Here is a 23,664-nt window from a genome sequence, read left to right as displayed (position 1 = left end):
CAAATTATAAAATAATTTTGTGCATGTCGTTATCTAAATTATTTTCTTCAAACTAATATTATATTTTTATATTTATTTTTATTTAATAGGGCATTTTACTTTAAGATAAATATAAAATAATTTATTCAAGAGGGACACTTTTAAAAAAAATAATGATTACACTTAAAAAGATTAAAAATATCTTATATTTTTTAACATTCAACTCCTCAAAAAATACTTTATATTTTCTAATTAAGGGAGTATATTTAAAATTGTACAAGTGAAAAACTATAAAATAAAATAAATAATTTATATTTTCAAAACCTAATATATAAAAAATTAAACAAAAATAACTTTTGGAATAATGTTATAAAATATTAAACTATAAAATAGAATAGGTTGTAATGTTGTTTATATTTCTGACATAAATAAGTTGTTATGTATTTATATCTTCTGAGTATTACATTTACAAATATTACCCAGCATCAATAGAGAATTAACATACAAAAGATAGTATTTTTTTCTTTTGGTAAATACAGGTCTAGAACAGATATTCAAATAATTAGAAAATAAAGAAGGGGAGACTACAACACTAAGCCTCACAAAGTGGGATGTTACAACCAATAAGTCATGATAGACCGGATCTGAAAAGTTAGTTATTTATAACTGTATTGTTATAATTGTGGTACCTAATTTCATTGTTATAGTCTTTTTATTAAGAATTATTTATAAATTTTAAATTTGGTCCAGGGCTAAAATATAGTATTAGTATAAATTATGAACAAAATTTGCTGATCTATTTGGAAATTTGAGGTTATCCCAACATATTAAGCTTGATCAAAGAAAAGGATCTGATTTTGATGTGGCATCACGATTGTTAGAACGTAGAATCTGTTGTTCTCACTATTTAACTTTGAAACCAAACAGAAGTTTCACTGTGATTTTTAGCTTTCTCTCTCAAAGAGCTTCAGATGTAACTTCACGACTAAATTGGCAAGTACGACACATCAAGCTTTTTATAAAGTATAAGTGCTTTCTATTCACGATGGAGTGACGAATTTTGATTGTGGATCAAGCAAAATATATGTGTCATATCCTAATCAGCTAAGATACAATAAGTTTCTTGCTTTCTCCATAAACAAGTTTTGATCAGATGTATGCATATCTTTCCAAATAAGCTCAGGCAATTGAATCTGTCACATTAAACAACTAATAAAGGTGGGTTAAAATCAAGTAGTGATCCTATCACCACACCAATAATTGGAAGGCAAAGACAAAAGGACTTGAGGTTTTGATAGTAGTAGATCTTGGGACCATTCATTGATTCCAAACTCCCCACTCTTACATGCTCTCAAACTTGGCTGAAATTCCTAAAATATATATATATATATATATATATCTAGATGAATTGAATTTTGAGGGCTCACTAACATCAAGACATGTCTTGTGATCAAAAGAGTGTTAATAAAGATACTTACAAGTCACCTACTAACAAGATTGTTACATCAATAGCAGGGTTTAGTTCTATAATTTTGTGAATTATGTGTCAAGTCTTTATCAATTGAACTGATTTTTGTTAGCAGTGTATCTTGATGCTTCGTGTAAACAAAAAACTAAAAAAGCCACTATTGCAGGCCTTATGTCCCTTCCATACAATTCAACCTCACACTTCAAACGTTTTAATTTAGATCATGATCGATCCAGCTACCCTTGACTCTATTCAAGCACAATGTGCATTTTTTCTTTTTCATCAGGCTCATGGCTGACACCTAAAAAGTGTGTGATGAATAAAAATGCTTACTAGCTCACCAATGATGCAATGAGAAATTTACAAATATTAATCTACTTGATGAGAATTTGATCTATAATTTACAAGATAGCAATATCAAGTTTTATTGTCCATGTGAAAATTTTATTAATAAATTATCTATAAATATTTTTATAAGTATTCACTGAAAGTATAGTCTAACCCAGGTGATCAGTCCTTCGAACCCAACATCTAAATTTTTTAATATAAAAAAATTGGGAACAGAGGAAAACGAGTGGCACGAAAATTAGAGATGTTAAAATCAAAGAGGCATGTAGCATATGTTAGCAGCTTTATTTCCCTAACATTGTACCATGGGAATGCCGACACTGGTCCTTTCTTTTTCACAAGTCGCATGATAGGTTCCCACTTGGCCATGGGTTCACTAATTACTCAAATTTGGTTTGGAGATTATTATTTGATTATATGATAACCTTTAAAATTGATTATTTGATGTATCCAAACATGCACTGAGATTTATGGAAGAGAAAGCTACCACGTCCAAATTAATAGTGTAGCCTCCATGGAAAAATTAGAAGAGAAGAAATACATTCCTTTTTCCTCTAAGAGTACTACCACAAACTTTTACATGCTGAAGACAGTACAAAACCAAAAGAATAAACTTTGAAGGTTAATATATATATATATTATGTCATCAAAACTGAGAAGCATTATCATTTCTGGGTTTCTTCTTCTTCCTCCTTAATGAACCTTCTATTTAATCAACAAAGAGGAAAGAGCTGGGGACGCAGTAATGGCAGATACCTATAATATGCCTCAATGAACTGTCCCTTGGGAGCAATCTCCATTATCATCTTCTTCAACATCCTTATAGGACCCATGACCCCCCACTGTACAACCGGCCGTGATCCGAGGCAGAAAACCCGCCGTCGATTCCCCAGCCTTACGGTGCAGCCTCGCCGTCGCCGGAGCCGCCTCCTGGGAAGACACCACCCTACCAACAATGTAGAGTTTGAAATCATTGATATAGTGTTACCACCTCTCTTGAGCATACTATTTCTTCTGGTGATGATAATAATGTATATGCCTGATTTACCTGATACAGAATCGTTGTGTGCATATATAGGACGTGAAAAAGATAGTTTCTTGACAATGATGATGATGATGATCAGAATGGAAGCAATGATAACAATCCTAATGCTTTAGGAATAATTCTGGAGCGCATTAAAGTAAGGCCTCATCAAAGAAACTATATATTAATTCTTGTTCTTCTTCTTTACTTGTTTAGGGCTATGGCAGTCATCATGATGAAGCGTAGGCTCGGGATCTTTTAAAATCAGCTTCGAGCCAAAAGGAAGATCGCAGATTGTTTTATTACTCCCTGTATATTTCTGTTCTTGTCCCAGAAGCTAATAAGGAACCAGACCGTTGATATAGTTCTTTTATGAATTAACTAATGGTTTTCATTAGCTTCTATGAATGATAGCTTCTATATATAATATAAAATTTATTAAAAAAAATATTACTCCATCCTATTTTATAAAATATTTTTAAAGCCATTTGTTATCTCAAAATACAAAATGTTTTTAAAAAATTCTTTTACTACTAAAAATATCTTTTAAAGTTTATATAAAAATTAAAAGTATTAAATTTATTTAATAATTATGTATACTTTTATTTAAAAAATATCTTATAATTAAAACGAAGAACATATTTATTACTTATAAATAAAGTAGTTCTCAATTTTATATATACTAAAATATAGGCCGAGCCATATATTTACATATGGAGCACTTTCAAAATTCTCTTTTTTTAAAAAAAATATCAGTTTTAGTTCAAAGTTAATTATTAATTATTTTATTATTGTGTGTTAGTTTCCTGAAATATTATTTCTGATCATTTATTGAAGAAACTACCTTTCCTCATATTTTCTAGACTATTATAACACTGTTTATCTATCATACTTTCTTGACATATGATGTTAACATATTTTTATAGGTCTTTCAGCCGACTGTTGAACTTAGCTATATATAACTAAATGTCATTCAAAATTTTAAATGCAAATGATTTTTATCATTGAATAAATAAATTAACGTTTCTTGCATTCTAGAAAAAGTCACTTGTGTGTCTTTAGTTATTATTTTCTTTTAAAAAGTAATGATGCCAATGATGACTTAAAATAATGTGTAGGTAAGTTCATATGATATGATGCTGCTTTTGACATATAATAATTAAAATATAATTACAATCATATGATATGAGAGCTATAATTACAGATTGGCATAGATGATACGTGTGCGCGTGTTTCATCGTTAAAAAAAACTTATATTCAGTTAAAAAATTCAATTTTTTTTAAAAAACATGGATTGGTTGATCATGTTTGGGCCAGATTTCAATCGGAGATCTTCCATTTGGGCTCATCTAAAGCCCAACTCATGTCGAGCTAGATTTCAAGCATACGCAAACAATGTTTTGTTTTTCTTCTTCTTGTTTTTTTTTTTTTTTTAAAAGAATTGGTTCAGTGACTCGAGGTTGTGATTGCATGATCATAACTATTCAGGAGAGAAAACATACTATACATATTTATAATTTGAAATGTGATTCTCTTTAAAAAAATATTTTAATAACTATCTTCAATTAAACTCATAAAATAAACTATTTTTAATTAAACCCAACAATGCTTAAATTTACCTCAACAAAAAAAATGTTTGAATTCAAATTTTTATTATATGATATTTAAAAAAAAATTATTAATTTTTAAATTAAGTTGTCATGTACCTCTAACTAAGGATCTTGACTTTGCCGTTGTTCTATAAGGACAAGAAGCTTAGAGGAAAATTTTCAAATATAGAAATTTGAGCTAACTTAGGAGGTAACCTGATAGATAAACATAAAGGGAGCTGGAACCTAGCATTCGAAGATAATAAGAGAGTGATTTTTTATTTATATTTTTAATTCAAGAGTTTTAAGATAATTTAATTTTAAGTGGTCCTGACTTGTATTGTTTGAGGAGAATTTAATTATAAATTATAAATATTTTGAATCTATGATTGAATGGATATCTAAATTGAATTTGTGTTAAGTAACTTGTTGAAATTTATATTTATAAAACCCTTGGCATTACCAATTAGATTGATAACTGAGTTTTCACTATTAACTTAGTTTTCAATACGGTTAATGTTGCAAATTTGGGTGGGTTATGCCCTTTCAATTAAGTCAGTAAACTGTCTAATTTGTCAATTAGATTATTCTAAACATAATTTTCATAGTCAATTTGAACTAATTGTCTTGGTTTTTAATGGGTTTAATTGGCCTAATTCATGATGATGTATTACTTGGACCACTATGATTTGAGCTCTATGGCAGATTAAATGTTAGGCTATTATACTTGAGGGTTTCCTATGCTTCAATTATGTAATATAACTTTTTAATTTCATTATTTTATCATTTTCCCCTTATATCTAATTAATTGAATTGGGTTATGAAAGTTTATTCCATAAAAATTCTCAAGTTGTTCCATATATCATAATTAAAACAAACATTTCTTACTTTTTGTTAATTAATTCATGGCATTTGCATAATCATTGTAGCTTCTTGAATGCATTTTAGTTAGTTTTAATGCGTTTAAGACATTAGCGATATGCAATTTAGTTTAGGTCCATTCCCTTACATCATTTAACACTTCAAATTAAAATTAAGAAAGCTCAAAACTTGCTCCTTAAAAGTAATGACCTAGGTCGATCCTAAACTACGCAACAAATTTAGACCTAGTTAATCAATAACAAACATGATTAGGGAGTTGAAATATTTTTAAAATGAAGAAATGTCTTCTTTGAAAAAAAATTATTTCTTATAAATTAAAGAATTTTTATAAAGGGTTATCTGAAGGAAGTTATGATCACCAAGATTGTGTCTCTCTATTTCTAAAAGCATCTTTGGGAGGTTTTAAAATTAACATGTGCCACTTGGTGAAAGGAAATATTACTTTAAAGAAATTCTGCATATTCATGAAAAGTTATTTTAAATAACTCTTGTTTAATATATATTATTAGACTATAGTGGTTCATGAAACCAAATAGACCTATGACTTTTAAGTAAAGAGTTTATTGTGCAAGGTATCACTTCATTAATAAAAAAATACCCCTCATCATCATTCATTTCTTACATCAAAATATTCAAATTTGTTGCTTTTGTTTTTTAGTGCATTGGAGATAAAGTCAAATTATTGTTCTGTAAAATCTAGTATTGATTTGGCTTGAGTCTCGGAAGTGAAAACCATGCTCAAAAGTTTTCGTTTTATTCTTAAAAAAATTCATTATCAACACAAATCTGCACTGAAAAATTAAAATAAGTCGAAGCACATTAAGCATAAAGGAAAGTATTGCTCACGCTTTGAGGACATCACACACACTTTCTTTTTCATCTCTATTTCTTCTATTCTTCATAGTCATTCCCACTGAGATAAGGCCCCATGGGGGAGCTTTGAGGTAGATATAGGTAATACTCTCTTCATATTAAATTATAAAATATTTTTAGAGAAAATTTTACATATTACTAAACCTCATTAAATACACTTAACAATTTTATCTTTTCAAAATAAAAATATAAATTTTTTAAAATGTTCATAATTTAATATATTAAAAAGAGAAGTGATGTAAATTAATTATAGAGAGAGAAAGGATAATATTATAATTAGTGCTTTTAATAAAAATTTAATTTGCTCAAAGTGTCTTATATTTTAGGATGAAAAAACTCCTTCAAAAGTGTTCTGTAATTTGAGATAAAAGGAGTATTAATATAAAGAGGCAGTAATAAAGGAATAACTAATAATAGTACTTGTAGGTAAGAGCTTGGTTTAAGTGAAGATAATATAAGAGAGTGTGATGTGAAGATTTACTTTAACATTTGTGGAATGGTTCTTTCGGCCACAGGGGAAGAAGATAAGGATTTAGATTTGCGAGGGCATTATTATTGGATTGCTTTGTCAAGTTCAGAAGGGACTCTTATTATGAGAAAAGCCTGGGCCATAGAAAATGACCCATATGAAGCACTTTTTGGCCCAATGGAGGTCATTAACTAGGGCCTATTTGGCCTAAAAACCTCAATAAAGAAGAGTGTTAGGGCTGAGTCAAGCCAGCTTATTAGGCTTTTCTTTCAAGAGATTGGACTTGAAATAGTTGTAGCTTATAAAATATTGAAACCTCCCAATTTATTTATTTATTTTTTAAATCTCACTCTCTCCCTCTATAGTCTCTCTCCATATGTATGTATGTATAATTGTATGTACTCTCTTATTTAAAAAATATAAAGAATTTTTTATTAGATATTAAAAAAATATAAGATATTTAGTTGCCTAATGTGTAACTAATATTTTTTCAAAAACACCCTTAATAATTAAATTGCTCAACCCTTCACATTCAAGTAAGACACCTATTAAATAAGAGCAAATATAAAAAGATAGTATTAGTTAAAAGATAATAAATTAATTTATTGAGTGTGATTTAATTAAAAATACCTTATATTTTTTAATGAAGAGAATGTTATATATGCATATATATATATATATATATATATTTATTTATGCATGTATATGACTTGGGAGATAGTTATGGCATATTTGGTTGGAGAGGAGGGGAGATTTTTATGAGTTCAATTTTAAAAATTAGAGAAGTAAGGTTTAAAACTTTTAATTAATTTTCCTTACTCTTTTATCTTACATCTTCTCTTTATTAAAATTTTATAACCTTACTTATCTATTTTTTTTGAATTGAACTCATTATTTCATCCAAAAAAAACTCATTAAAATTTTTATTTTTTGTCCCAAGCTTCCATTCCTCTCTAACCAAACAAGGGTTAGAGAGGGGTGATGTTAAAAAAAAAAAACACATAAAGACAAGGGTGATGTGACATAAGAAAATATGGTTATTTATAAAACTCATACCATAATGGTAATCTCATTTAAAAAACCTTCAATGGTTAAGATAGATCGTTTTCCTTTCATGTTGAAGTTGATGGTAACTTGTACCTTCTTCACAAATTGAACAGGCTTTATGACCTTTCACATTGTAACCAGAAAAACTTTCATATGCAGAAAAATCATTTTATAGTGCAAAAAATCATAGCATGTAACTTAAAGTTCTCCTTCAGATTTGCATCAAATACTTCCACACTTACCTCCCATAGCTCTTTTAAGTTTTCAATCAGAGGTCTTAGGTAAACATTAATATCATTTTCAAGTTGTTTTGGTCCCGAAATTAACATAAATAGCATATATATTTTCATTTCATGCATAGTGGGGGTGAAAGGTTGTAAATCATCAAAAGGATAGGCCATGAACTATGTATACTGTTAAGATTACCAAAAAGATTCATTCCATTGGTAGAAAGTCTAAGCCTGAAGTTCCTTGGGTCATTACCAAATTTAAAAAATAATTGATTAATTTTCTTCTATTGAGTAGAATCAGCTGGATGTTGAAGTTTTTCATCAGATCTATATGTCACCTCAAGGTCTTTGTATCACTTGCATTTACAAACAACCACTTGAATCTTGATATAATTGAAAGATATTATAAGACCTTTGCAAGAGCTCCTTTCCTTTATACCATGATGCCTCACATTTCAGACACTTTTCCTCCCCTTCAAGCTCTCTTTTGTACAACATATAATCATTAGGGCATGCATGTATCTTTTTATATTTCATACCCATTTAGCACAATATCTTCTTTGCATTATAGTAATGATTTGATTAGTACATTGTCTTTTGGAAACACTACTTGAAGCAACTCTAGCAACCATGTTAAACTCCTATTACTCCACCCAAGTTTTGCCTTAAAATAATCAATTTTAATATCCCAGATAATAGATTAAAATTAGTGCACCTGGGCATAAAGGCTTCTCTGCATCAATGCACAGGTTTTTATACACATGTGCTTGCTCAAAGGCCTCTTCTCCAACATCGCGGATCATGTTTTCTAGCTGATCATCATCCATATCTACTTCATTAGCATTATTATCAACTACCACATATTGAGATGTGCTATTAGGATTTAGTCATTCACCATGCCAAATTCATATTATATAATTCTTGTAAATACCATTGCAAATCAAATGCTCTTTTATTTTGGCAACACCTAATCTTTTCTCATTTAAACAATTAACACAAGGACAATAGAACTTCCTACTATTATCATCAACAATGTTTTTCTTAGTAAATTCCAAAAACTCCTTAACCCCATTATCATACTCAACACTCATTCCCTTAGCATTCATCCAACTACAATTCATTTGTCACTACCTAAAGAAAAATACAACTACTATGCATGTTATCCCCTTCAAACTATTTTAAAAATTTAAATTCCTAACTAACCTAATATTTGAAGTAATTTAGTAAAAAGAATAGAATTGAAAAAATTTTGATAGAATCTCCTTTGAAAATTGAACCTTTCAAGACTTTTAAAAATTTTTATAAGAGAAAATTCATGATTTTATACCAAATAGATTATCACATGCAATAACCTAAGAACTTATAAAGCTACTAACAGCACTTTCAATAAAAGTTAATATCAATAACAAAATTTGAAACAATTTAAAAAAAGAACAAAATTTAAAAAATTTCAACAAAGCTTTCCCTGAAAAGTGAACTTTCTAAATTGGGTGCAACTCACCCGACGTGAAAAGTTGTTTCTACATCAGTTTTTAGGACAACTGATATAGAAAGTTAGAGATAATTACAAAAATTTCACCACCCTTACTTTCTATATTGTTTGCCTTTTAACCAATGTAAAAAGTGCTCTATTAATTTTTTATTTTGTACTAGTAGAGAGGCATGCAAGGATGTTCCTCCCCCCAACAATCTTTACGTCCCTTTAAAAGTTATGAGACTTTTTTTTATAAAAATTGATAAAATTGATTTTAGCCTCCCATGTTTCATTTTATTTGAAATTTTGCCCCCATGTTTATCATTCTAGATCCATCCCTGCTTATTATTCCATTTTTTCCCCTCCCTCTGGATCATATTTTTGAATGAGCAGTAGTTAACTCTCTTCAGATGCAAAGCATTAAAAGTGAGAAGAGAGAGAAAATTTGGTAGGTCTCATGTCATAGATTGGTTCCACAAAACCCTTCTTCTTCTTCCCCCCACCCCCGCCCTCTTTCTCTTCATTTGAATTTCACATCCAACCAAAAAAAGTTTATTTGAATGCATTTTGTGAATATAGAAAGTATATGCCAAGTGACGTGAGAAGATTCGGTGCCCCTTGTTCTCCTCTGGATGGCCTTTTGGAAAACCATGACACTTACTACGAGAGATGCATGAAATGTTTTGGAAAGTTGAACCATTTTTTTTCAGGGTTTACTTTTAGGCATAATAAGGCTACAACACTAGTAGTTGTGAGTGAAGAATGTGTGTTTGAGCGTGTGAGTATTAACAGACTCGAATAATTGCAAATTATTAATTATACGTAATATTTTCTATTCTAATTTACAAGAAATTTTTAATTAAAAATTATATATAGCAATAAAACTGTTTAAAGATACTTTACAACCTTATTTTTTAAAAAATAAAAATATAAACTTTTAAAAATTCTTTTCATTTAATATTACATCTATGAAAGAATATTAAAGTGAGAGAATATATGTGAAAGATAATATTAAAAAAGTATCATGAATGAAATTTTATTTTTATCAAAGTGTCTTATATTTTAGGACGATAAATTTCTTTTAAAAGTGTCTTGTAATTTGAGACATAGGGATTATGGGCTTGGTTGAAACTATTTTTGTTTTATTATCCTGAGAATTAATATTTTATATAATATATTCTGAGAATAAAAAAAATAAAAACAGATTTTTTTGTATTCTCTTCTTTTTTAAAAAACAAAAATTCCAAAATGCCTAAAAGACGTTTTTATATTTTTACTCTTCAAAGTAATGTTTGGTTTTTTTTTTTCTCTATAACACTTTTCAAAAACATGATACCAAACAAATTTGTTTATATTTTCTGCAGAATAAAAAAAAACTATACCCAAAATAAGTTGCCAAACAAATACTATATTTTTAATCAAATATCGCATAACAAAAAAAATTTATTATATAGTTAAAAGTACATCAAATCATGATAATTTTTAATTTTACTTCTAATAATATGATAATTAATATCACAAATTTATAATAGTGAGTAAAAAACATGATTAATATTTCTTCACCTTTTTAAGATAAGAAAGATATAAAATCATCCAAATCACTCAAAATTGTGATGGCAAAAGCTGAAACACAATCGGTTGGCAAAAACTAAAACTACGATGACACCATGCGTTTTCACTTGTACCAAGTTATAATAATAACCTTATACGACTAGATGTTCACCTCATACGTTAAAAAATAAATGATATTATTTATGATTTATAAATAATGTAATTTTTTAATTCCAACTAGATAAGCTTTTTCATTTCATAGGGGCCAAAGTTTTTTTTTGGCCAAAAAAAGTCAATTTTATTAATAAAAAAATATTACAATCACTAATAGCCCAAGCACAAAAATAAAACACTCAAAAAACTTAGATACAACCTAACACAATACTAAACAAAAAAAAAAAAAACAAAAGAACAATGCAAAGAAAAGAATAAAACAACCAAACCAATACCGTCTCTGTCAAAACCTCCACTTGAACTGCCCAAGAAATCCTCACACAACACTGTAACGAAAGGAGATGGTACAGACACTAGCCATTCAGCATGGTACATCTCCCTTATAACACCTACTGCTAAAAAATCAGTAGGCCTATTACCTTCCCTTACAACCAAAGAAAAAGAAACATCACCCAATGAATCCTTCAACTCCAGAATATCTTGCAACAAATCCTTGCATCTCCAATCACAGCCCTTTAAAGAATTATTCAAAATCATCATGAATAAGGAGTCACAATCTATCTCCAAGCAAACTCCAGATCCCACAAACTTCAAAGAAACTAAAAAAAGCCTCCTTTAATGCCAAACACTCTGACATAAAAGCAAAGCTAAATTGGACCTTCTTCCCCATACTTCCCAAAAAAAAAAAAAAACACCAAATTCATTCCCACAGATCAACCCCACACCAGCAACATTGGTCTTCTCCCCAAAAGAACTATCAAAATTGATCTTCACAGATCCTGCAGAAGAGGCCTCCCACTTAAGCCTTTGAACCTTCACAACACCAGATGGCTTATACCTGTTACTATTGATAGATTTACTTCTCCAAAACTCTTCAAGCTGCGCTTTGACTAATTTGACCACATTATCTGCATCAACCCTTACTCCTTCAAATGCCCATTTACATCTACTCTTTCATGTCCACCAACACATAGAAGACAAAATAGCCTTACCATAGTCATGCAACTTACTGTCATTTCCAAGCATATCCACAAGCCGCCTTTCAACCCTTATCACATTCCACCTGTTGAACCGAAGCTTCAAGTCACAGCCAAACCAACACTTCCTAGTCCAAGGACATAAAAAGAGAAGATGCTCCATTGATTCCTTCTCTGTCCTACAAAGAGGACATAAAGGATCTTGTACACAAGATTTCCTGAACAAAGCATCTTTAGTTGCTATAGCTCCTAATCCCAACCTCCACAAAAATTGATGAATTACATAGAGGCCAAAGTTAAAAGTCACATTTTTGTAGTTTTATGTGTCAGTAATACATCTTCTAGTAGTTTATATAATTATTTATTTTTTATATGCGTGGCGGGTGCAAGGTGTTGGGCTCATAAGAACATAAATTATATAAAGTGCAAAATGTACAAGAAATTTGAAAATGAGTTAAGCCGCTAAGGGGTTCAAAATTATAGAAATAGTTGGGGGCAAATATTCAAAAAGAATGATATAATTTTTAATCCCTCAAATTTATCTCACTTATTAATTTGATTCCTTAAATTTATTTTTTATTGATTTGGTTCCTCAAGTTTACCTTGATTATCAATTTGATCATTATTGTAATTATTTTAAAAGGAGATAACACTATTAAAACTTACTGGCATGATAGCAGAATATTAATGACAGTTATATAAATTACTAAAAATAAATATAATTATTTAATTAAAAAAGACAATGAAATTTTTAAAAATAAGATTACAAAATATAGTGTAAGTGATTATATAGGTAAAGTTAAACTTATTTAAGGATTAATCTCATTTACATGCCAATTCATCAATATACATTATATATTGTATTATTTTGTTATTCAACTTGTGTTTTCAAAATTTAAGGAACTTACATAAAATATAAAAGACCAAATCAATCAAAGTTAAATTGGAGGAATTGAAAGTTTCATTATGTATCCCCATTCAAAAGTCATCATACTTGTTTGTAAATTTCTTCGAAGTCAATAGGAGCATTTGCCCACCTTCACAGCCACTTTATATAATATATATTTCAATAAGTTAGGGCCAGCTATATTCATAATTTATCAAATAGTACACCCTAATATATTATAAATAAAATTTTTACATATATTTTTTACTTTAGGGATGGAAATAGACCAAAAGTAGGCCAACCCAAACTATTTGTTAAATAAGTCTGCCAAGTTCAAATATTTGATTAAACCTATTTAGTTAAATAGGTTAGACTTATTTTTACAAGCATTTACTTACAAACCTAACAGGCCAGGCTATATATATATATATATATATATATTATTTTATAACATGTTACATACACATCAGTTTAACTATTTAATTTTTATTTAATATTTTTTATTTTTATTTATGTTTTCAAACAAATTAGATTCATATATTAATTTTAATGTTGTTACATTATTATTTTATTCTAGTTGGTAAATTATCTTCATTATTATCTATTGGAATTAATAAATTATGTTATACAAATATGAACTTTAGTAGTATTAAAATATATTTGAAATGTTTAAAGCCAACATATAAGCCTGTTTAAGAGATTTATTTTTAAATAAGCTTTTAAATAAGATTTCAGATCAGGCTGAGCTTTAGATAAACTTAAATTTAAATTGTAAAAAAAAAAACCTTATACAAATTTTAAATTAAGCTCAAGCCTCTAACTGTCTAACATACCACATTGGTTTAGGCCTATATGGCCAAAAGCTAGCCCGGCTTACGCAATTTTAACATCTAATTTTGATGATTAAGTTGAGTTTTGTCATGCGTTGATGTGAGAATATACATACACACACAAATTATTTATTTACTGCTTTTTAGAATTAAGAATAATATATGGTTCTGATTTTAAGATAAAATTATAGTGTACATGATCAATAACTATTATCAATGATGCACTGATGGTCGTGGGCTCTGATTGTGTCATGTCTATGTTTACACCAATTTCATAACCATGTGCCTAAGCGTTGCAAATTTGTCAAAGGTAACAATGATGCATAATTGAATTTAATTGAGTACCAACGAGTAACGACATGTTTGTGTTTGCGTTTGTGTGTGTGAATTTATTTGGAAGGATTAATCTGTATGTTTTTGTAGTTTTCAGATATCTATAGTTTATTTTATTTTTTTTATAATATAAGGAATAGACTTTGTTGATAATAAAAATTTTCTTTCCCAAAGCACGGAAGAGGAACAGTGGACACCTCTCAACTAAATTACCACATACAAAAGGATTGAAATTTGAACTCTAATCGTTTGCTTAAGAAACGAGTACTTTAACCACTCACATCAAATTTAGTTGGTTGTAGTTTATTTATTTTAATCAAGCTTTTATAATTTAATTTATTAAATACATCAATCCTTTAAGCTTAAAATTAATAAAAAATTATTAAATTTTTCGGACAAAAATACGTTTAGAGTTTATGGAAAATTTAATTAATACTTTTAGCCAAAATAAAAAATTTGATTCAATACACTTTCAGAATTTTTATTAATTTTTAATGAGAATTTTATAAGTATAAAAAATATTTAAAAGACAATATAATTATATAAATTTTGAGTGGTGAAAATTACATAATTAATTCTAAACTTATATAATCATTTAATAAAAATATAAAAGTTCTTAATTTTGTTTGTTAACATAAACATTTAAGGATTTTAATTTTCATAGATTAAAAAATTTAATTGATCAAACTATAAGAACTTGATTAAAATAAAATAAATTGTATAGACTTGATTTAAAATGGGAGAATGACAGATTAATTTAACTTAAATTTCACGTATCAAACTTGAGAAATGCGTAAGTTTGACTCTCAATTTTATAATTTTATTATGATAAATTTATAACTTATTTTTCATATTTTAACCTGGTTGAAGAATAAATAAATTTATTTTTCTATTAAAATTTAAAACACAAACTACAAATTCCTTACAACGAAATTACAAAATTAAAATTTGAACTTATAAATTTTTAAAATTTAGCATTTGTGAGTTAAGTTAAATTAATTGATCCTTTTAAAATTTATCTATCATTCTCCTATTTAAAATTGAGAAAAATTAAAAAAACTTATAGATATATTTTCCCAATTTAATTTAGTTTTCCAGCCAATAATAATAATAATAATAATAATTAATTCTATATGAAGATTGTATGTTTGGCAGCTTCAACAGGTTGTATAAGTATTGTTAAGATTATGAGAACCAAACGAGATTAGCCGATTCAATTGGGAACCGGCTAAATGTCTGGTTCAAAGATATAAAAAATTAGAGAATAGAGGAACTAGCAGCAAACGGCCTAAATTGGTGTTGAACTAGCTGAACATGTAATTCGAATGATTCAATCGATTTGTTAAAAAAAAAGAACAAGAAAGAAAAAGAAAATTAAGATGAGATGAAGAGGTAAAGGCAACTAGAAATATCTACAATGAAATAACCATCATAGGTAAATAAATTCACTAAAAGGAAAAAGGAAAAAGATTCTAACAATTTAATTTGATACAAATTGAGTTTCAATTTTTTTTAATATAAAAGCACGGAACTTGATTTCAATTAAACCAAGTTTTATATTTTATTTAAAAATAATAATTGATGTGACAAGTTGACCAATCACCCTTTTTTTTCACCTTCTCTTTCCTTTTTTCTTTGCGTGAATGATTATCCCTTTCTTTTTTATTTATTGCTTGTTATTTTGAAAATTTTAAAAATATTATCATCTCCTACTCAAATTAAGAACCTATTTAGTTGGGGAGAAAAAGAGGGAAGGAGAGGAATTTTTTTTTAAATTTTTCCTTCCCTCCACCTTACCAAACAAGGGGAGGGGAGCCCAAAGTCTTGCCCCCCTTCCCCCACTCTTCCCTCCTCCTCCCTCCCTCCTTGCCTCCTCTCCCCTCCCTTTCCCTCCGTCCCCTCTCCTCTTCTCAAATCAAACAAAGTTTAATGTCAATTTCTCTTGTATGTGATTGTTATCTATGCAAAATTAGGTATGAATTTTATATTAAAAATATCAAATTTCAAGTTTAACATTTAAAATTAATGTGTTTAAAGTTCCTTATTTGGGTAGTTTAAACAATTTTAAATGAAAAAAAAAAAGATAAGTTGATATTTGAAACAAAAATAAAAAATTGGGAGTGATGTGTAAACTTCTATTTTTTTAATTGATGGGAAACAAAAATGAGAGATAAAAAGGCATAAAGACATCAATAATAAAAATATGAGAAATTTGGATTAATAAATTTATATGAGTGTCTTTGGGTTAATGAGAATTTGAATGTGATCAAATCTCCTTTTGTGGAACACAAAAATTGAAGTTCCAAATCCAAATTTATCTATTTCTTATTATATTTCTTCTACAATTTCAACTTTTTTTTATACCATATTCAATTGAAATTTTAGTCACTTCAAACAGTTCATCTTGTGTTTTTATTATTGATATCTCTATATCTTCTTGTCTCTATTTCTTGTCCATCAATTAAAAAATAGAAGTTAACATATTACTTTCAATTTTTCATTTTTCTTTAAAATATCAACTTATCTCTTTTTTTTATTTGAAACTTTTTTAATTATCCAAATAAAGAATTTTAAACATATGAATTTTAAATGTCAGATTCAAAATGTAACATTTTAAATATAAAATTTATATCCAACTCTACATAGATAACAATTACGTATGGTGAAAATTTACATTAGTCTGAGTAGAAGGTGATAATATTTCAAGATTTTTCAAGATACCAACCAATATAATAAAAAAAAATAAAGAGAAATTGACTATTATTCACATAAAGGAGAAAGAAAAGAGAAGGCTGTCAACTTGTTACATCAATTTTCTTTCTTAATAAAGTATAAAACTCAACTTGATTGAAACCGAGTTTCATTCTTTTATCTTAAAAAAATTGAAACTCAATTTGTGTCAAATTGATATCTAAATTTATAATATATGAAAAAAAATACTTTTTAAAGTAAAACGCTTGAGTAAATTTTTTTTTTTTTTTGGGTAGAGTTGCAGTCAAATTGCCGGCCATGACGGCAGGAAAAAAGTCAAAATTAAATTCTCAAACGTTAAACCTAAAGCTTTAACCGTTTAACGAGGATACAGGAGACTTGGAGTGAGAATTTAATTTTGTTTAGACTTCAGAGGCACAAAGAATAGGTGCTATCATTTCAATTTCAAATTCCAAATACATCTATTCTTAAGTTAATAGATTAATAAAATGGTATTGTAATGAATGAAAGGTGAATTAGAACATGCGGGGAATGGGGAGAGACTTTTGGTGAGGGAATATTTAATCATTCCAATTGAAAAGATTAAATAAATCTTAGATTTCATGTAAAAACTAAATTTTAAATTAATAAAAATGACTTGAAATAAAAAAATTATTTTAATTAAAAAAACTTTAACAATATTTATTATTATTGACATTGTTCCATTTTTTTATATGATATTTTAAGATATATTATTAAAAATATTTTAATTTATTTGTAATTGGTTCAACCACAATTTGATCACAATTCAACTATTGAATCATACATCAATACTTTAACTGATTCATTGACATGTTCGATTTTCATAACATTAACTATTGTACCTCTCCCTTTTCTCACTTCTAAGTTCTAACATAGTTATTTCTTTTTAGTTTATAAGATATTTTTAAAAATTATTTGATATTTTAAAATATAAAATATTTTAACAGAAAATAAGATTTCTTTAATTACATTGTTCTAATATTATATGTTTTTATTATATATTTTCTCTTTCTTTATTTAATATTTTACAAATAAAATTATGTAAAATGCAGGGTACTTTTAAAATTTTATATTCATTTTAAAAAAAATTATAAAGTGTATTTAATGAATTTTATTTGTATGCATAATTTTGTCAAAAAAAATCTTGTAAATTGAGCCAGGGAAAGTATTATGTTTGTTGTTCTCTCTAATTCTACTTATAAATGGCTTTTAATATATTTTAATGGAATTAGAAAATTCTTAAAACTTATTAAATTTCTTTAAAAATTTAATAAGTTTTCATCTTTATCCTTGTTAAATATATATAATTTAATAATATATTTTTTTCATCAATATTTAATGGGAGTAAAAGGAAAACTATGTGATAAAAAATAATGACATGCCTTATAAACAAAACAAAAAAAAAATCCTATTTCTAGGTAATAAATGGAACCAAAGGAAATATCCAGTATAGGTACTCCATTTAATACTTGTTATAAAATATTTCTAAACACCTCACTAAAAGTAAAAAGAGATAGTTAAGTTATTAACTGTGTCTAAAAATAAAATAAATTTTTTAATTACTCATATTTAAATAAAATTTTTTATTGAATTCATTTTTTATTTAATAACTTTAAATAGCAATAATATTAAAAAAATTAATTAGCACCCCATCATATAACTTATAATAAAGTACACTCATCTTTTTTAGAAGTTTAGGCGCCTTTGGAGAAAAAAAATGTCTTTCATATTTCGCCTCTAATAAATGGATGTGGTATTGAATCATTAGACAATAAATGGATAGTTGAATAGATAATTATAATGAGTACTTTTATAAGGCTCAAATATATAAAAAAAATTCTAAATTTTAAGGCCGTTATATAGAATACTCTCACATTCAAAAATTTAAAATTAACATTTTTGACCTTATCTTTTATTTTTACCACAAACTCTCCTACTATCATTGCTTAATTATCTTAATAGTAGAAGTTGTGATGTCATATTAACAAAATATGTAAGAACTTAAGTGGTATCCAATAATTTTATAAAAATTTTATTCATATTTTTATTATTATTAACTTGTATTAAATGTCAAATAAACTAGTATGTATTTTTTCTTAATATGACATTATAACTTTTAGGCTAAATTATAATTTTATTTTTTTTAATTTTTGTATAAAGTTTTAATTTAATCCTTTAATTTTGTAAAGTATTTTTTTAATCCTTTAACCTTAATATCATTAGTTTTAAATAATTATTTTTTGTGTCAATCATTATTATTTTAAAAAATTAAACTTAATATGTCAATATTTGAGAATATTTTATCAATATTTAAAAATTTAATGTAAAAATTTGTTGATATAAAATAATTTTTTATAAGTTTAAGAATATTAACTACCATTCTTAAAAATTATGAAGTTAGTTAACTTAGCCTTATAATTAGAATCAAATAAAGTACTCCTTATAGTTCTTTATATAAGGTAAACTTAATTAATTTTACTGTTGTTAAGAAAGGGTAGTTGCATTATTAAAATTGTTAAAAAAAATAATTTTTTATTTTTGTCTTTATTTGTACTTACTCTCTTAGTTCTTATTTATAAGAAGGAAAGAGAAGAATTTTTTTATTTTATTGATAAATCACATCCTTATTTTTTTATTATAATTTTTTTCTTTTACCATTCATTAAATATTGATAAAAAAAAGTATGTTATTAAATGATATATATATATATATATATTTAATAAGAATAAAGTTAAAACTTATTAAAATTTTAAAAAAACTATTGAGTTTTAAGATTTTTTTTTTGGTTCAAGTAAAATATTTTAAAAGTAATTTATACATTGAACCAGAGGAGTAACAATCATAATATATTACTCCTTTCATTTAAAGATATAAAATATTTTTTTAAAATTAAATATTAAAAAATATAAAATATTTTGAGTCTTTCGAGATGTAATATATTTATTATCTTTTTTTAAAAAATATTTTTATTAATAATGACTTTTATATTTATCTTAAAGTGTTTAATAAAATAAATATAAAAAAATATAATTAATTTGAAAGTAAGTAATTATTTTATTAAGAGTACCATTTAATTAAAAATATTTTATATTTTTTAACGAAAAAATATTATTTTAAGAATTAAATCATAATAAATAAAAAATAAAATTAAAAAATACATATTTTTATTATTTACAATATCAATCTTCTTAAAGATGATTTTGTTTGAGGTATTGTGTATTAAAATGGCAATTCTTTTAGTAAATATTTAAACTTTGCTTTGTCGCGCTGTGAAGGATTGAAAATGATGTAACGTAACAAACTATTGAAACTTGAAACCATTATGATGCTCTTCCTCCATCACGCGATTTCCCTGCACACTCCATTCAATGCACGTTTTTCTCCCCATTTCTTCTGCGTGTGGGCCCCCTATCCCCCTTCCCTATATTCTCCGACACCAATATTCCATTCAAGAAAATTTAATTTCAAATTAACATTTTATATCGGCAACCATAGCTACGAACATTTTATATCTCAACTTTCTAAAGTTGAATTCCTCAACAAACACGTGGATCTGTATGCGACAGCAAGCTAATATTTTATTTTAAATGTAAAATTAGACACACACTACGGACTCCAAACATGATAAATATTTGCATAGATTGGTATGTCATATTATTTATATTTTATTCAATTAAAATAATTTAAATAATTTAAATAAAATTTATGTGATATTTTTTCATTAATTTTATTGTTATAACAAAATATCCATTTTATTTCTGATCTTTTATCTCTCTCTACTATTCTTATAACATGGATCCAAGTTTAGAATGCTTACGTATACACGGTTACTTGTTATTTATTAACAATATTTTCACATCTGTAGCAAGATTTAAGCCCTACCATTTTTAATTGTGAATCAAATCTTTAACAACGAAATTAACATTTGTTAGTTGCACTCATATTTCCTCATTCCCTTTAACTCCAGTCTGGAGATGGGCCCATAATCAACCCATTTGATGATAATGGCAATTACTTTAAAGAAAGTGTATTTGAATTTCTTCATTATAAAGAACCAATGTTCGAATTAATAGAGAATTATCTCTAATACAATGAAGCCTTTGCCCATTTAAAAAAAAAAAAAAAACACGCACGCGTGCACACATTTGATTTTTTTTTCCTACCAAAAACCATAATTCTGATGGAAGTAAATTATTTCCTCCTTTCATCAAAATTATGATAATATTTTAACTGCTTCCAATCTAAAATGATCCATGTGCCAAAACCAAATAAAGAAATGACTTCAACTTTCAATATAATCTCATATCTCGTCAAAGAGTCCTATTCAGTCGGCCAAGACAGTGACAAAATATGTGAGAATAATTGTACCCAAAAAGATCATTCCACCAGCCAACCAAACCAAACTAGTCTCCATGCAATGTCACACAAACCCTACCTCCATGTCTTCTATACCCATTTGAAGACACAACCCTATCATCTGTAACTTATTGACCATAATCTATATAACTATAGTACCATTAGGCTTAGAACCAGAGTTCCCTACAGTATTCACTATTCACCAAACCCTCAATGTCAGATAATAACAAGTGAAGACGACTTGGTGATGAATCCATGGAAGTTCACTCAGGCAGATTATCATTATCAGTGACATCGCTGGTGTTCTGGTTCTGTTTGGCTGAAGTTTCTTTGCATACTGTGGCTGGGTATTTGATAGCATTGAGTTCAACTTTTCTGAGAGCAGCTTTTCCAAGATCAACACCACATATATCAGACAGCCTCACAAGGTAAAGCAACACATCAGAGAGTTCTTCACCAAGATGAACTTTCTCTTCTTCTTTCCAATCTGGAAGACCCTTCGGAACCTCGCCTTTCCACTGGAATATCTCAGAAAGTTCGCCCACTTCACCCACCTGTAAAATCAAATCCAGAATCTTTTCATAGTACCCAAATACTTTATGCAGAGAGAGAGAGAGAGATAGAGAGACCCACATTTTAGAATTATCATGGGGTCAAGGAAAGAAGAAAGCACGAGGCAAGAAGAACATAATAAATGATGGAGGAGCAAAAGTGAAACAGGAAAAGTGAAAGAGGGGGAACAGAGTTCTGGGTGACTTGTGATAACAAACAAAAAGGAATCTGTTCGCAAAGTTGATTTTGACTATGGACTCGGCAACTTTCGATCTTCAGACCAACGCGAATAAGAAAAACCTTGGGAATTAAGAAAGTACTAAGTACTGTTCCTCAAATATATATATATATACACATACATATATATATACATATATATATATATATATATATTAAAACTGAACCAACTTGCGAGGAAACGTCCAGAAGCCTGAATAAAATAAATATTACAATGAACCATAGATGAGAAAGCTTCAAAATCACTTAGCATCTCTCTCAATCTCACTCATATCACATAAGAATCAGTTAGGTCAGGTCAATCATAAACCACCACCAAGTTATCAAAGTGGAGAAAACAAGAAAAAAATAATATATAAGCAACAATAACAAAGCATCCTCGCTTTGTTTCGGCAGAAATCGGCCAAAAACACAGAAACTAAAAATAGATAAATCTCAGAATCAACAAGGCAAACAAATAAAGCGCATAAAATCAAGGTGCAACTAAAACCAGAGAGAAAGTTACAATCTTTGTGGGGTCTGAGAATGACAGAAACATACCAGAGCAAGGAGGAGGTTCCTGGGGCTGTGAAACCGTTCCCAATCTCTCTCCTTCGCAAACTCAGCCATCTTATGCTTAAGCAGATCAAGGGTTACAGATTCAGACCCTCCTTCAGGAACCCCGGTCATGTTGCCAAGTGAAAATCTTTGGCGATAAAGAGAAAGAACAAATCGAGACCCAGAGGCAGAAAACAAAAGAATACACGATACAGAGCGTGTGACGCAGAGGAGAAGAGCGTGAGCAATGGGGTATTGAAAGGTCGCTGCGTAGACGAAGAGGACCGAGAAAGGAACAAAAGCGAAGAGGAGAGAAAAAGAGAGGAGAGTAATGGCGTTTGCGTTGGCGTCTTCTGAACAGTCGCTTTTTGTTATTCACTTGTTTGTAGAAATGGAAAGTGATCAAAAGACGTGGGTGGGGTCCATTAGAAGGACGGTGACCGGTGACCGGGAAATGGAGGTGTTGAATCAGGGACGAGGAAAGGAAAGCGACGTGGAGGAAAGAAGGGGGGTCATACACGTGTCGGTTTGTGGAGACTTGCGCCTTGATACTTGCTCAGTGTCGTCCGGCCTTCGCAGCGGCCTGTGAGCACTACTTGTACCTATCGAAACACGTATCGATCGGAAACGCATCAATATTTTTTTCAATATAATACTTATATAATTTTTTAATATAAAATTTATACAAAATATAAAATATTGTGTCGCGTCTTTCCTGCTTTATTTCCTTCTATTAAACTCAATCTGAACAATCTTGTTAGTAGGTTATTTGTCATTTTGATTCATTATCTGATACTATAATTTATTTTAATAAAATTTGAAGTTTGATTATTGTAAAATTCTCATGCGTCAGATTAGAATGATTGAATGTGAAATTTATTTTCAATGTGAATTTTGTTTTGAATAACTAAAATTATTTTTATTAGTCTAGTAATAAAAAAATCCATTCATTCATGTACAATAAATTGCAAATCAACCTCATACATGTTACTTTAATTAGATACACAATGGAGTAAATAATTAAATATCATACCAAAAATGGAAATGGTGCATGTTATTGCTATGAATTTGTATAAATGTCATTTAATGTTTTGTAATTTGACTTGATTTGGATT

General features: G+C 28.0%; 1 protein-coding gene across 1 annotated transcript; it reads right to left on the bottom strand.

The window, feature by feature from the left end:
• Window positions 1-21,136: 21,136 nt before the first annotated feature.
• LOC129288991 (uncharacterized) lies at window positions 21,137-22,926 on the bottom strand. Its single transcript, XM_054925822.1, has 2 exons — window positions 22,553-22,926; window positions 21,137-21,777 (listed from the first exon to the last, which is right to left on the bottom strand). Exons 1-2 carry the CDS (start codon window positions 22,679-22,681, stop codon window positions 21,487-21,489), a joined length of 420 nt encoding a protein of 139 aa, XP_054781797.1. The 5' UTR covers window positions 22,682-22,926; the 3' UTR covers window positions 21,137-21,486.
• Between the last annotated feature and the right edge of the window lie 738 nt (window positions 22,927-23,664).

The sequence above is a fragment of the Prosopis cineraria genome, unplaced genomic scaffold (genome assembly GCF_029017545.1).
Source record: "Prosopis cineraria cultivar Desert tree isolate PC_DT_omini unplaced genomic scaffold, ASM2901754v1 PC12, whole genome shotgun sequence".
Classification (NCBI taxonomy): domain Eukaryota; kingdom Viridiplantae; phylum Streptophyta; class Magnoliopsida; order Fabales; family Fabaceae; genus Prosopis; species Prosopis cineraria.
Note: the sequence above shows the minus strand (reverse complement) of the source record. Positions and strands in the feature narration are given on the sequence as shown.